The sequence below is a fragment of the Arachis ipaensis genome, chromosome B9, assembly GCF_059453495.1.
Source record: "Arachis ipaensis isolate K30076 ecotype BB chromosome B9, ASM5945349v1, whole genome shotgun sequence".
Classification (NCBI taxonomy): domain Eukaryota; kingdom Viridiplantae; phylum Streptophyta; class Magnoliopsida; order Fabales; family Fabaceae; genus Arachis; species Arachis ipaensis.
Genome location: NC_142444.1, coordinates 5,300,976 through 5,314,836, shown reverse-complemented (window position 1 = coordinate 5,314,836; position 13,861 = coordinate 5,300,976). Strand labels below are relative to the sequence as shown.

At 24.8% G+C, this 13,861-nt stretch overlaps 1 protein-coding gene across 2 annotated transcripts; it reads left to right on the top strand.

The window, feature by feature from the left end:
- The first annotated feature begins 242 nt into the window (after positions 1-242).
- Positions 243-4,845, top strand: LOC107619418 (GDSL esterase/lipase APG). 2 transcript variants are annotated; one of them, XR_015899832.1, is made up of 6 exons: positions 243-727; positions 1,921-2,051; positions 2,143-2,379; positions 3,453-3,723; positions 4,266-4,605; positions 4,803-4,845. XR_015899832.1 is itself a non-coding variant. In XM_016321702.3 (5 exons), exons 1-5 carry the CDS (start codon positions 457-459, stop codon positions 4,460-4,462), a joined length of 1,107 nt encoding a protein of 368 aa, XP_016177188.1. In that variant the 5' UTR covers positions 259-456; the 3' UTR covers positions 4,463-4,687. The 2 variants fall into 2 exon arrangements, 1 of the variants encoding a protein (XP_016177188.1); XM_016321702.3 differs by lacking the exon at positions 4,803-4,845 and having other exon boundaries at positions 259-727; positions 4,266-4,687.
- The last annotated feature ends 9,016 nt before the right edge of the window (positions 4,846-13,861 follow it).

Sequence of the window (13,861 nt, the reverse complement as noted above, 5' to 3'; positions counted from 1 at the left end):
TAATTTATTTTTTATTTTTTTATTATTCTTGTTAATTTTTTATAATTATATTTTTTTCTCAAATTTTTAAATAAAAAAATGAAAATAAATTAGATTTTCATCATTTGTTTTACTTTATCACTAAGGAGAATATAAGAACACTAAATTCTACTGTCTTTTATATTTTATTCTTAGTGTTTTATTCTATTTTCAAAAACAAACACAATCTTAATAAATTTCTAACACTTATTTAAACACAGACCAATAAACCGACCACTCAACTAATAATTCAAAATTAGTTCTAGTATCTCCTAAGTCCTAAGTTAGTTGAAATTTGAATATTGCGCAGGAAACTATTCCACCCTCCACTATTAATGTTATTTTCAGTAACAAGGACAACAATTTTCAGTATTTGCTATATATATAAGTTCTGAATCATGAAATTGTACGTTATTAGGCATAGAAAGAAAATTGAAGATGGATATGAATAGTAGGAAAATAGCAGTTATTCATGTTGTCCTTGTTGTGTTTGCAAGTGGGTATGGAGAAGGAGAAGCACAAGAAACACCAACAACAACAACATTAGTGCCAGCAGTGATAACATTTGGAGATTCAGTAGTGGATGTTGGAAATAATGTGAATCTCAACACTCTCTTCAAGGCTGATTACCTTCCTTATGGCAAAGATTTTGGTAACCACAAACCCAATGGCAGGTTTTGTAATGGCAAACTAGCTACTGATGTTACTGGTAAGAATGAACAACAAATAAAGCTTTTATTATTATTATTATTATTATTATTATTATTATTATTATTATTATTATTATTATTACTGGAACTTTATTCATACATAATAAATAATATCTACCACTTTGATATCACATTCTAACAAGTTATTTATGAGGTTTAATTTTAAACTCATGGACTCTAAATACTTTGAATATTTTTTATCTTTTAGAATTATGAATGAAGATAAAAAATACTTTGAATATAAATTTTTATCTTTGTTTTAAATTAAATATTGTTAAAAAAATAAATAAATAAAACTTATAATATTTATAAATAATTATTTTGTAAATATTTATCTTAATTTTATTATACATAATAATAACATAATAAATTTTTTAATATCTTATTTAATTTAAATTTATAATTTTATACATGATAAAAATTAAATAACTTATAAAATTTATATATTTATTTTTAATTTTTAAATTATTTTATCAAATTTATAATTTTAAAAATAAAAATATAAAAATTAATCTCTTAAAAATAATAGAAAAACGGCTGAAGTGCATGTTGAGCCGCTAATATAAGATAAATGGTTAAAATTAAAATTATTAGATATTTGAGATTATATATTGTTAATGCCAAATTCATAAATTTAACTCCGAAACAATATTTTTTATTTTTATTTTTATTTTTTAGTTCTCACTTATAAATTAAATTAACTAACATATGCATTTGAGTATCTATTATTTAACATTTTATTTTTTATGTATTGACGTGGTTCATTCAAGATTTATATATTTAGATGACTTTTAAGTAATAAATTTAAAATTTATTTATTTTTAGTAATATACCAATAGATAATTTTTGTGTAAAATTTTTTTATGCAATGACTGTATGAAAATTAATTCTATTATAAAATATTATCCCATTTTGAAAAGTAAGTTTTTTTTTCAGTTTTTTTAGTATTAGCCTTTAAAAAGTGATTACTGATTATGAAGCTTGATTTTTTTCATCCATTTAAAAAAATAATAAAAACAAATTTTAGCTTTCTGCTGAAACTGAAAATAAATTTTGTAATTCTAATTATTCAAAAAAAAATATCTGAACTATGTAACAAACAGTTAATAATATTTATACACTTATTAAAAACAGTGAATTCATAGAAAAAACATTGCCCCAAAAAAAGTTTACTACTTTAATTTGCATGCAGCTGAAACACTGGGATTTAAGAATTCTGCACATCCATACCTTAGTCCACGAGCATCAGGGAAGAACCTCCTTAGAGGAGTTAACTTTGCTTCAGCTGCTTCTGGTTATGATGACAACACTGCTATTTTGCATGTAAGCATTTTAATTTTTTTAATTAATTTTAGTTTTATTTGAAATATATATAAATAATTGTTTGTTCTACTTTTTTTTTTTTTATTGTTAGCATGCTATCCCTTTGTCACAACAATTAAATTATTACAAGGAATACCAAAGGAAACTGGCACGTGTAGTTGGAAGTAACAAATCAGCATCAATTATCAATGAAGCTTTGTACTTATTGGCTACTGGAAGTGGTGATTTTCTTCATAATTATTATATCAATCCTAAGCTCAACAAAACCACCTTCACTCCTGATAAGTACTCCTCCTACCTTGTTGCTGCATTTGAATCCTTCATTAAGGTAATTTTTTTTATGGTAGAAACACTTAAATAATTGTTCTTTATAGATCTTTAAACTTCAAATAAAATTAATAACACTTCAACTAAGGAAGAATGAATGACGTGTCAGATCATATGCAATGTATTATTTATGAACTTCTACCTAATAGTTTAAATATTTAAAATAAGTAGCTTTGTGATATGCTAGTGGAGTTTTGATATGACCAAAAAATATAAGATTCAATTATTGTTATCTCCTGAAAAAGTCTATACAAAATTTTCACTTTAAATTTAGAAAAAAAAAATAAATATCATGAAATTATTCATTTTAAAAATTTAAATTGATGATAAATAGAGGTAATATAAATAATTATATTTTTAATATTTTTTAGACTTATTTTATTTTTGTATAGGTTTTTCTTTATTTTTTTATTTGTCTTATTTTTTATTTTTTGAGTTTATTAAAGATCGAATTCTATAATTTTTAGACATAAAATTCTAATACTATATTATAAAATCACTTATCTAAAAAATTTTAACTGATAAAAAAATAACATCATTAGTTATATCTCTAACAAAAAATTGCTCTAACATAAAAAAATTGTTTTCCTTATTTTCCTAAAATAAAGAAAAAATGCTATGACAATTTACACATATTAAATGTATAATTATTCATATTTTTCTAGCTAACAAGTTTAACTTTTTGGCTAAGTGCACAACACGCATATAATTGACAAAAAAGAAAAGAAAATAATAACTTATTGTTATTTAGTAAGTGAACATTTTAAAGTAATTACATACATAAATATATTTTTATGTAAATAAAAATAATAGTTAATATATAAATATACATTACGTTCATTATTAAACAGTTTAGTCAAATAATATACTGCTAAAATATTTAATAATTTTTAATTATTATCTTTTTATAAAGACATCTTTATATAAATAGCGAATAATAAGTACCATATTTTTAAATAATTTTTTTATCATGACGTGGTCATATATATATTAGAGAACAACGAACATGACTTTAGGAATATAATAAAGCATAATATATTTGCTTTAATTTATTTGTTGTTGGAACACATACAGGATTTGTATGGATTAGGAGCGAGGAGAATTGGAGTGGTTTCACTCCCACCATTGGGTTGTCTACCTGCTACAAGAACTTTATTTAGTTCCCATGATCACAATATTATTAATGGCGGATGTGTCTCAAGCATCAATCATGATGCTCAAACATTCAACAACAAACTCAACTCATCTGCCTTATTTCTTCAAAAACAACTTCTTGGTCTTAAGATTGTTGTCTTTGATATTTTCAAGCCTCTTTATGACCTTGTTCAGTCTCCATCAAAATTTGGTACACCATATATAATACATACTCTCTAATTAAATACCGCCTTAAATAAGATTTAGCTTTAGATATAATATTTTTTTACTTATTCTAAACATTTAAAAATTATATGTGTGCATTAAATATTTGTACCCTAAACCGGAAAATGAAAAAAAATTACAAGAACATATACTAAAATCAAAATGAAAAGTACTTTTTAGTGAACAAATTAAAATTTGGATAAGCGCTTTTTGCATAAATTTAAAATAATATTAGGGACACAATAATTAAAGTTATCTTATTTAATTTAATACTTATAAGTCTATGTATATAATATCTATAATTATATATTTATTATATATTTAAAATTATATAATTATTTTAATAATAATTAATAAATATTAAATATAGTAATTTTGAACTATTTGAACTAATAGTTTTTCATTGGCTTTCAAACATTATTATAATTTAATTCAACATTATGAAATGTTTAGTAAAAGTTAAATGATGATAGTATTTATTGATTATGAACTAAGCTTTGTTATTATGATGTTGATATATATATATAGGTTTTGTGGAGGCAAGCAAAGGTTGCTGTGGTAGAGGGAGTGAAAGAATAAGAGTGTTCTTGTGCAATCCAAAATCATCAAGAACTTGCTCTAATGCAACTCAGTATGTGTTTTGGGATGGTGTTCATCCTTCAGAAGCTGCTAACAAAATTTTAGCTGATTCAATGCTTCTTCAAGGCATATCTCTTGTCACATAATTAAGGAAAAATTAAATTCAGCAACCTAAGCTAGGAAGTGCATTATTCTATTATCTCTATCATCTATATTATTAAATGCTTTATTGTTGCACTACTATGTATTTATGTATGTGATGCAAAACTAGTGTGTGGAAGATTTTTAAGTGTACCGTCATACCGGTGTATCAGTAATTTTTAACCATTGATCTTAATTATATATATTATATATATTTTTTATAATTAAAATTAATGATTAAAAATTACTGACCGGTACAACGGCACACTTGAAAATTTTTCCTAGTGTGTTGGAGTTTGGAGGAATTTAATTATCTTGGTATGGAATGCAAAAATTTGGAGCTAGAAATATGTATATATTCTAAGTATGGAATCTTGATTTCGGGTTATGTTAGTGAAACCATTTATTTACTTTATGTATTTCCTTATTAGTAATATATATTTTGTCATAAATATATCTTTATATTTAATTTCTGTCTTTAATTTAAATTTATTATATTATTGACATAAAATAATTTTATATATGTATTTAATTTATAATATTATGTAAGTTAAAATAATTATTTTTTATATTAATTATATATATAGATAATTATTTAAAAAATAAATATAATTAGATAATTATGCAAAATATTGTGTACAATATATCAAAATTCAAACGTTGACTTTTATGCTTCGTACCAAATACATTATTGTGGTATAGGTGGATTGCATAAATGAAAAATAATATAGTATAGTCACGCAAAGAATGTATATCAGTACGGTCACACACATACACAATAATTTTAAGATATCAAATTATATGACATCTCTCTCTCTCTCTCTCTCTCTCTCTCTCTCTCTCTCTCTGGTATTACACCAAAATAAATATATAGGTCATACGTATACATTTATCGTATTTGTCCAAGTCTACTATTCCCTTGCGTCTAATTACAGGATTATCCTTTATTTTTATAAAAATAAAATATTATTTTAATTCTTAAAATTTTGACTAAATTTTAATTTATTCTTTAATATTTTAAACTATTTTAATTTTAAAAGAATTTCACACAAATTTAATATTATCCTATATTTAAATATAACATGAATAGTAAATAAAATGAGTGATGTGAATGTTACAACTATTATTAACTAAATCATATTTTTTTTCATACGTTAGATGAATATAATTAAAATAATTCTTTTATAATACTTTTTTTTCTCGATTTACTTATATGAAATTTTAAATCCTAACAATAAATTATAACGCTCTAGAATAATAAGAAAAAGTTTTTATATTGGTAATTGTTGGTTTTAGTTACAAACTGAAATCAAATATTATTAATTTTTCAATATGCGAATTGTCTGTATTAAATTTACCAGTGAGATAATATTAAACCTGTTTAAAAAATTGAAACATTTTGAAATTGAAATAAAACGTTTATAACGTTCAGGATTAAATTAAGATTTTTTTTTCAAACATAAAAAATTAAACTAATACTTTACTTTTTTTAAAAAAAAATATTAGAAGATCATTAAAATTTATTTTTTTTATTATCAATCACTTTTAATCATCAATCTAATTCATTTAATTTAATAATTTAACAAAATATCTTAATCCATACTTTTAAATATTAATAACAAAAAATAATAAATTTTGATTGTTATCTAGTATTTTTTTAAAATAAATATCTATCATTATTAAACAAATAAAACGACCACTAATCCTCTGATCGGTTATTTAATAATCACCCTAGCTACTTTATATTATTGGAGTTAATTATTTCTAATAATAAAATACTTCGCTATCCATGATTAAAACTAGCTAAGGCAATACCCTACTATGTTCTTTACCTTTCCTACAACCCCTCCACTTCTTAACTATATTTTGCATTGAAATCATAAATAGCCGCAAATCATTAATGGCATAGAAGTGATAGAAGAAATGGACTAATTAAAACTCTGTTGATCAATAGAAATGGTTATCAATTACAGTAATGGTTAGATTTGTTTATCCATAGAATCTATTTATCAAAACTCATTATTATCTAAACTCAAAGTTATATGTCTGATACATCCCATCTAAAAGGACTTTGTAATCCATAAAAGTTAATTAAAATTTTCATATCAATATCAAAACTCAAAACAAATACCAAAGCTATTGAATTAACAAGTATATAACTAATATATATAAGTTCCTAACTTAAAAAATGATATAAGTATGTCAAGACAGATGGTTGTATATATATATATATATATATATAAAAGCCCCCAAAAAATGACGTGATTGTATAATTCCATGTAAATCATAAAACAAGAATTTGATGAGTCATGGTTAAGGTCCAGTTTAGATAAATAATTTAATTAATTTTTTTAAATAAAATAATTTAAATAATAAATAAATATATTAAAAGTAATTTATAAATAAGTTATTTTATATTTAGATTTTTAGTTTTAAAAGTATTTATTTTATGTAGATGTGATAAAAAGTAATAATATTATGAGAGAAGTTATTTTTTTAACTTCTTTATAAACTCCTAAATAACTTCTTAGAAAGTTGCAATTTGATTTTGAAAGTTGCAATTTAGTTTTAAAAATTACACCAGACATTAATATTACAACTTTTCATAAGTCAAAAGCTCAAAAAAGTTACTTTTGAAGCTTCTCAAATGAGTCCTAAGTATTTCTAGTCGCAAGAAAATATAACTTCTTCTCTTAAATAAATTAAACAATTAGTGATCAATTTATAATTTACAAGTGGTTATTTATTTACTTATATTATTTAGTTTCTATGCAGGTGTTTACTAAGTTATATTATTTTAAATATTTAGATCAAAATTTTTTAGGTTTAATTACTTTCTTAATGCCTATAATTTTATCTTTTTTAATTAGGTTATTATAGTTTATCTAATATACAAATTTAATTACAAATTTTTAAATTATAAAATAAACTAATATATAAATTCAATTATAAATTTTTAAATTATAAAAATTTAATTAAAAATGTGATGAAATTATAACTATTAATAGAGTAAACATTTTTACATAATCTGGCCTGTAAAAGTTTTCACAGAGGACCATACAACACAGAGTAATTAATCATTTCAAGTAATATTATAAGTAAAATCCCAAATGTATAAGTACACTCTGATTATTTCACAAAACCTCTTATTCATTTTAACACAGATCATGTAACCCTACACAACCCCCTTAGATCAGAGTTAGGGAGACTGAATTCACATGGCCCCATATGTGAAGTCATATGGCCATATTTGTAAGTTAATCATTCAACTTGTAGTGTTACTTTAAAAAATTTGTAGTATTTAGCAAAAAATTGTAAAATTTGTAAGGCTCTATTTGTTTATAGAGATGGGATACTGAGACAGAAACACAGAGACACAAAATCGTATTTAACAGATGAGATACAAATAAAGATATTGTGTCTAGAAATACTGAATTAGTATATTTTGTGTCCATCCTTACAGGAAGGACACAGAAGCGACACAATCTAATTTTCATTTTTTTCATTATTCTTGTTAATTTTTTATAATTATATTTCTTATTATTATATTTGTCTCAAATTTTTTGAATAAAAGAAAATAAGAATAAATTACTCTTTTATAATTTGTTATAATTTATTACTAAACAAAATATAAAAACACAAAATTTTGTATCTATTTTTTGTGCTTTATTTTCAGTATCTTATCTTATCTTATTCTTTTTTTTTTTGTTTTTGGTCAAGTTTTTTTTTTTGGTCAAGGTCTTATCTTATTCTCAAAAAACCAACGTAACCTACAAGTTTGTGTGTGAAAATTTTTATCTACACAATGATCTCTGATGTTAAAAGCATCTTGAAGATATATTTTTGTTAAGGTTAGGTAGAATTGAGAAAAGTACATCCGGCCCATTGAGCCCCACAGAAGGTACAATCTGGTTTGTAATTTAGCCCAAAGTGTTAGCTGGATCGAGACCAAAAAATAAAAAGACAACGTGTAGATCATTGAACTCCAGCAGCTAACTGTCCAAAAAAAAAATCCAACAGCTAAGGTTTTAGGTGAGTAGTTCATCATCATGCACTTTTCTTTTTGGTTGTCCATATACTCCATAGTATCCCTCAATTAATTCCATAAGTTAAAAGCCTAATCCATCACAAATTTAAACTACATTTAAAATTGGATTCAGTTAATGAGCCTTAACTCGCATGGCATCCATCACAAATTTAAACTACATTTAAAATTGGATTCAGTTAATGAGCCTTAACTCGCATGGCATCTCTTTTTCTCTTTACTTTAAAGGTCTAGAGTTTAAACTCTAGACATTACAATTAAAAAAAAAGTGATAAAATGTGTGAAGAGTGTGTGAATGTGTTGTGTATTTAGAATTAGAAATTGTCCAATCCATTGACCAAAAAAAATATATGGATTTAAGTCTTACTAGAGATTATGGATAAATTGTTAAAACATAAAAAGAATATTTATTTATTTATTTATTTATTTTTGCAGATATGCGGATACCTACGCAAAATTTGCAATTTGATCCTATTAGTATGTGGATCGAATTTATATCCGTAATTTTCAAATCGGATTCGAATAAGTACCGCAGATATGCGGATCAGATCCGATTCATGAACGCTCTTATAGAGTGTGTGTACGTGAGAGTATAAACGTGTGGGAGTTGTATCACACAAAAAAAAAATCTCAGAAATATAAGATCCAATAATAATATAAAAAAAGCTAAAAAAAAAAAAAAAAAACTCATAAATGGAAAACAAAACACGAACACTATGCAGGATCCCGTTAAAGGGGAAAAAAAAAAGAGAGGTTAAAGGCCTATTGTGTTATATTTTATAGAATGAGATTAAGCTCCTCTAAACTCTAATGTGAGAATATTATTAAAGTAAAAAATAATAATTTAATTATTTTTGAATTAAAATAGTAAAATTTATATACGATAAAAATTATAAATTTAATAATAATTAAATTCTCAGCTTTTTATTTTACTATTTGTTCACTTAAAAGAATATTCTTTTACAAAATTTGATAATTAATTAAAGAATAATATTAGATAATTAACTTTTTAAGTCAATATTAATTAATTTTTAAAATTATTTTATTTATCTTAAATTTAAATTATAAAATTAATTAATATAACTAATTAAAATTTTATTGTCTATATTTTTTAATTAAAAATGTATGTAATTTATGTTTGAGAAATTTTCACTTTTTTTTTTCTGAAAAATACTAAAGTAACACTATCTTTTTTTTTTATTTGTAAAATATATATTCTCCTCTTTTATAATTTTTAAAAATTTTATTTTTAGTCTATTTTAAATTTTTTGTGTTATCTAACATTATCTTTATTCATTTTAAAAAAAATAAATTATTTTTTATAAAAATACCTTTTAACAAATTTTTTTATTAAATTTTATTTATCAAAATATTTTTTAATAAATTATTTTTGTATTGATTAAATTATATTTATACCAATTTTTTTTTAAAAGATTTAGAAAAATCTAAAAAGAAAGCCATATGCACAAAGAGAAATATAGATCTTGCAATGATAACCTTCAGAAATAAGGGTAATGGTCATTTGTGTTTTTGAAAAAAATAATTTGATGATTAAAAAAATAATGTTATCTTAAAAAGATAATTTAATTATTAAATTCTTTAAAAAAAATTAGTAAAAATATAATTTAATTAATAAAAAATAATTTGTTACAAGGTATTTTTATAAACAAAATTTAATCACAAAAAAATAAAATTTTTGTTAAAAGATATTTTTTAAAAAATAATTTTTTTAAATGAGTAAAGTTAACATTAGTCAACATAACAAAAATTAAAATGAATTAAAGAGGAGATTTTCTAAAAGTTATAAAGAAAAAGAGTGTACATTTTACAAATAGAAATGAGAGAAGTGTTATTTTAACATATCTCAAAAGAAAGCGTAAAATTTTCTCTTTATGTTTTAGCAATCGTATTGAAGGAAAAAATGTTTGTGGGACTAAAGTGTACAATTTAATTTTCCATAAATAAAGTGTTAAACTCAAAATATGTATATATAATTGATGGTTATCAGTGGTTAAGAGAAGGAGGTTGAATCTTAGCCCCTTTTTGCTAAGTAAATCTTGCTGCCCTTTTATAATGCTTAAGGAGATATTTCTGCTTTTTGTTTCGTCACTAGTCAGGAGATTTTTTTTTTGTCTCGTAACCAATGATGAGATATTTTTCAATTTTGTCTCCTTCGAACGGAATCAGAATTTGAGTAGAGTAAAGAGAGAGAATCACACCCAAAAGTATCCTGGTTCAGCTGCTAAGTGTAATGCAGCCTACATCCAGTCTCCATCACAACAATGATGGAATTTTACTATAATCAAACAGATTACAAACACCAATTCTCCCTAGGAACTACCCTTCTTATCTAGGACAAGTCTAGAATCTAACCCCAATTCTGAACTTGACTTGGTCACCTACCAAACTTTCAACTGCTAAGTGCTAACCCAACTTGCAAGGGGATTCTCACAGAATCATGATACACAACACAGATGTACAGTACAAAGGACCTCTAGGACATCTATGGATTTTTCTTTTAATTTTGTATACTTTGCCTTTTTCTACTCTATGACTTTTTCATACAAATTTCACTATTTGTCTTTTTCCATGAGACTTAAGACAGACAAAACTAAACAGAAAATTACAACATGAAACACATTGAAGGAGAAAAACTTCTGTTAGTTTGGGTAGCTATGAGAATTCTGTGCTTTACGCTATTTTCTCTTTACTCCAATCCCTGACTGTTCTCCCTTATTTATAGAAGGGGAAGCCTCCAAGGTTGAAATTGTTGAACCGAGCTAATCTTCTTCTTCTTTAAACAAAAACCGGTTTGGCCAGAGAGAGAAAAGAGAAAACTGAATGTTAAAACCAACATGCAATTACCTTTGTGTCATCCCTTCTCACCAAACTTCATCAATCCAGGCCTTCCATCTTGACTTGCTCCACAAGAAGGATTCCTGACTCTTGATGAGTCCTTGATACTTGACAGCTCTTCCTGCTCCACTTTTGTTTCCTCCTTCACGTAGCCTCTCTAGCTACCTTCTGTGATGCGTGACCACAAAGTAAAGACGAGTCATGCTTCAGAGTTCTTCTTCTCTGACCGAGTTGGATCTTCTCTATTTTCGGATATGGAGAGTTTGAGACGTCCTCACCACTGCTTACCATAAGTGGCAAAGATCTCAGCCACACTCTACTGTGGATCTTCTTTTTCCTAACGCCATCATCACAATGGTTTCATGCTTGCTTCTAGCTTCTTCTTCTTTCTTCTGATAACTTGTTTTTGCTTCCATCTTTCTTGATGGATGTGACCACCGAACAAAGAAGAAAGAGAAGAGAGAGAAGAGAGAGAATGCTTTCAAAGAAAATAAAGAAGGAAATTAAAATTAATTACACTTAATTAAAACCCACTTCTCTCTTTCATGCTTTGTAACGTGTGAAAAATTAATTGCTATCAAATCAATTACAATTTCTCTCTCATGTTACCAATGTCTGCATTAACTCTATTTAATCAAATTTAAATTCCAATCATGGAGTGAGTTGGTGTCCGTGGGAAGCATAAAGCATTTGCTTTCTTTCCTTTTCAAATTCAGACCAAACATTTTTAGTCTAGTAACAAGGATTTTAATTGGACTTGATTAATAATATTCTGGCCCAACTAACCAAGCATTGATTCAGCCATAATGATTAAAATATTTTTGTACCAAGGCTTAATTTTTACTTCACATTGGGCTTGTCATTTTTGGCCCAAAACAAAATTTGCAAACAACAAAATTATTAATTTATAAATGTGAATTAGAATTCAAATTAATAATTTTGTGATTAATTCTTTTAATAATGTTTGATCATCATCAAATTAATTTGGAGTTTTCCAAACTCATCAATAATTAATCTTTTAGGAAAGTGCCAGAAAGGGAACAAAATATGTTTTTAATTACAATAAAGCTCCAAGTCCAAATAATTTAACCAATCAAATTTAACTTTTAGATTTATGCACTTTTTTATGTTTTCTTCTTATTTTTTTTTAAAATTCACGCACGCATATTCTTTTTTACCCCTAATGCTACGTCTTATTTTTTTCTTCTTTTTCATTATTTTTCAATTTTGTTGCCGTCGTCACTAACAATATCTCCTCTTCCTCCTCTTCATTCTCCTTCTTTTTTAATTGGAATTTCTTCTATTTCTTCCTTTTCATCCTTCTCCTTCATTATCATCATGATCATCATCGTTATCGTCATTGTCTTCTTCTAATACGTATCGTCGTTATTGTTATCGTTATTATCAAATTTTTGTCATATTGATAACATTGTCTGATCCAAAATTGATTTGGATGTATTTTTGTTCAAAAATGACTTGGTCTGTGCTTGTTTTGAAACGAGTTTGTCCGTGTATCATCGTCATTAAGTAATTTCGTTTTATTTGAAATTTAATTTTCAGTTCATTTGAGAATTAACTGAGATTCACTTGATGTTACTGTTAACTATTGACCACATTTTTTATTCCTTAAGAAATTTTGGTTCATTTCTTAGTTTAGTTTATGTTCATTTAATTAGTTTCGTTTTGCTTCAATTATTTGCCGAACTTGTTCATGTGTGGTTGTTTAGTTAGTTTTTGTTCAAATTCGAACTAATTTCGGTTCCTTTGTAAATTAACTGAGGTTCACTTGATGCTGCTGTTAAGTATTGACAAATTTTTTTATTTCTTAAGAAATTTCGGTTCATTTTTTATAAGTTTAATTTAGGTTCATTTGGTTTCGTTTCACTTGAATTTGCTGAACTTGAGTTCATGTGTAGTTGTTTAGTTAGTTTTTGTTCAAATCAAAACTAATTTTGGTTCATTTATGAATTAATTGAGGTTTGCTTGATGCTTCTGTTAAGTATTGACCAAATTTTTTATTCTTAAGAAATTTAATTTTGGTTCATTTCTTAGTTTAATTTAGGTTCATTTAGTTTTGTTTCATTTGAATTTGCTGAACTTGTTCATGTGTGGTTGTTTAGTTTGTTTTGTTCAAATCTAAAATAATTTCAGTTTATTTAATTGAAGTTCACTTGATGCTACTGTTAAATATTGACCAAATTTTTTATTTTTTAAGAAATTTTGATTCATTTCTCAGTTTAATTTTGGTTCATTTGTGACTGAATTAAGGTGATCTCGTTAATCGTTTTGCACAATTCAAAACTCTTCCTCCTTATCTTCTACTGCTTCTTCTTCTTCTTTTTTATTTTTTCTTCATCTTTTTCTTATTTTATTTTATTATAATTCTTATTTTTTTACTCTATTAAGAGAAATAAAATCAAGAAAAAGAGAAGAAAAATCAAATAAAGAAGAAAAAGGAATATATAATGCTACAAAATCATCAAGGAGACGAAGAGGAAAAGAA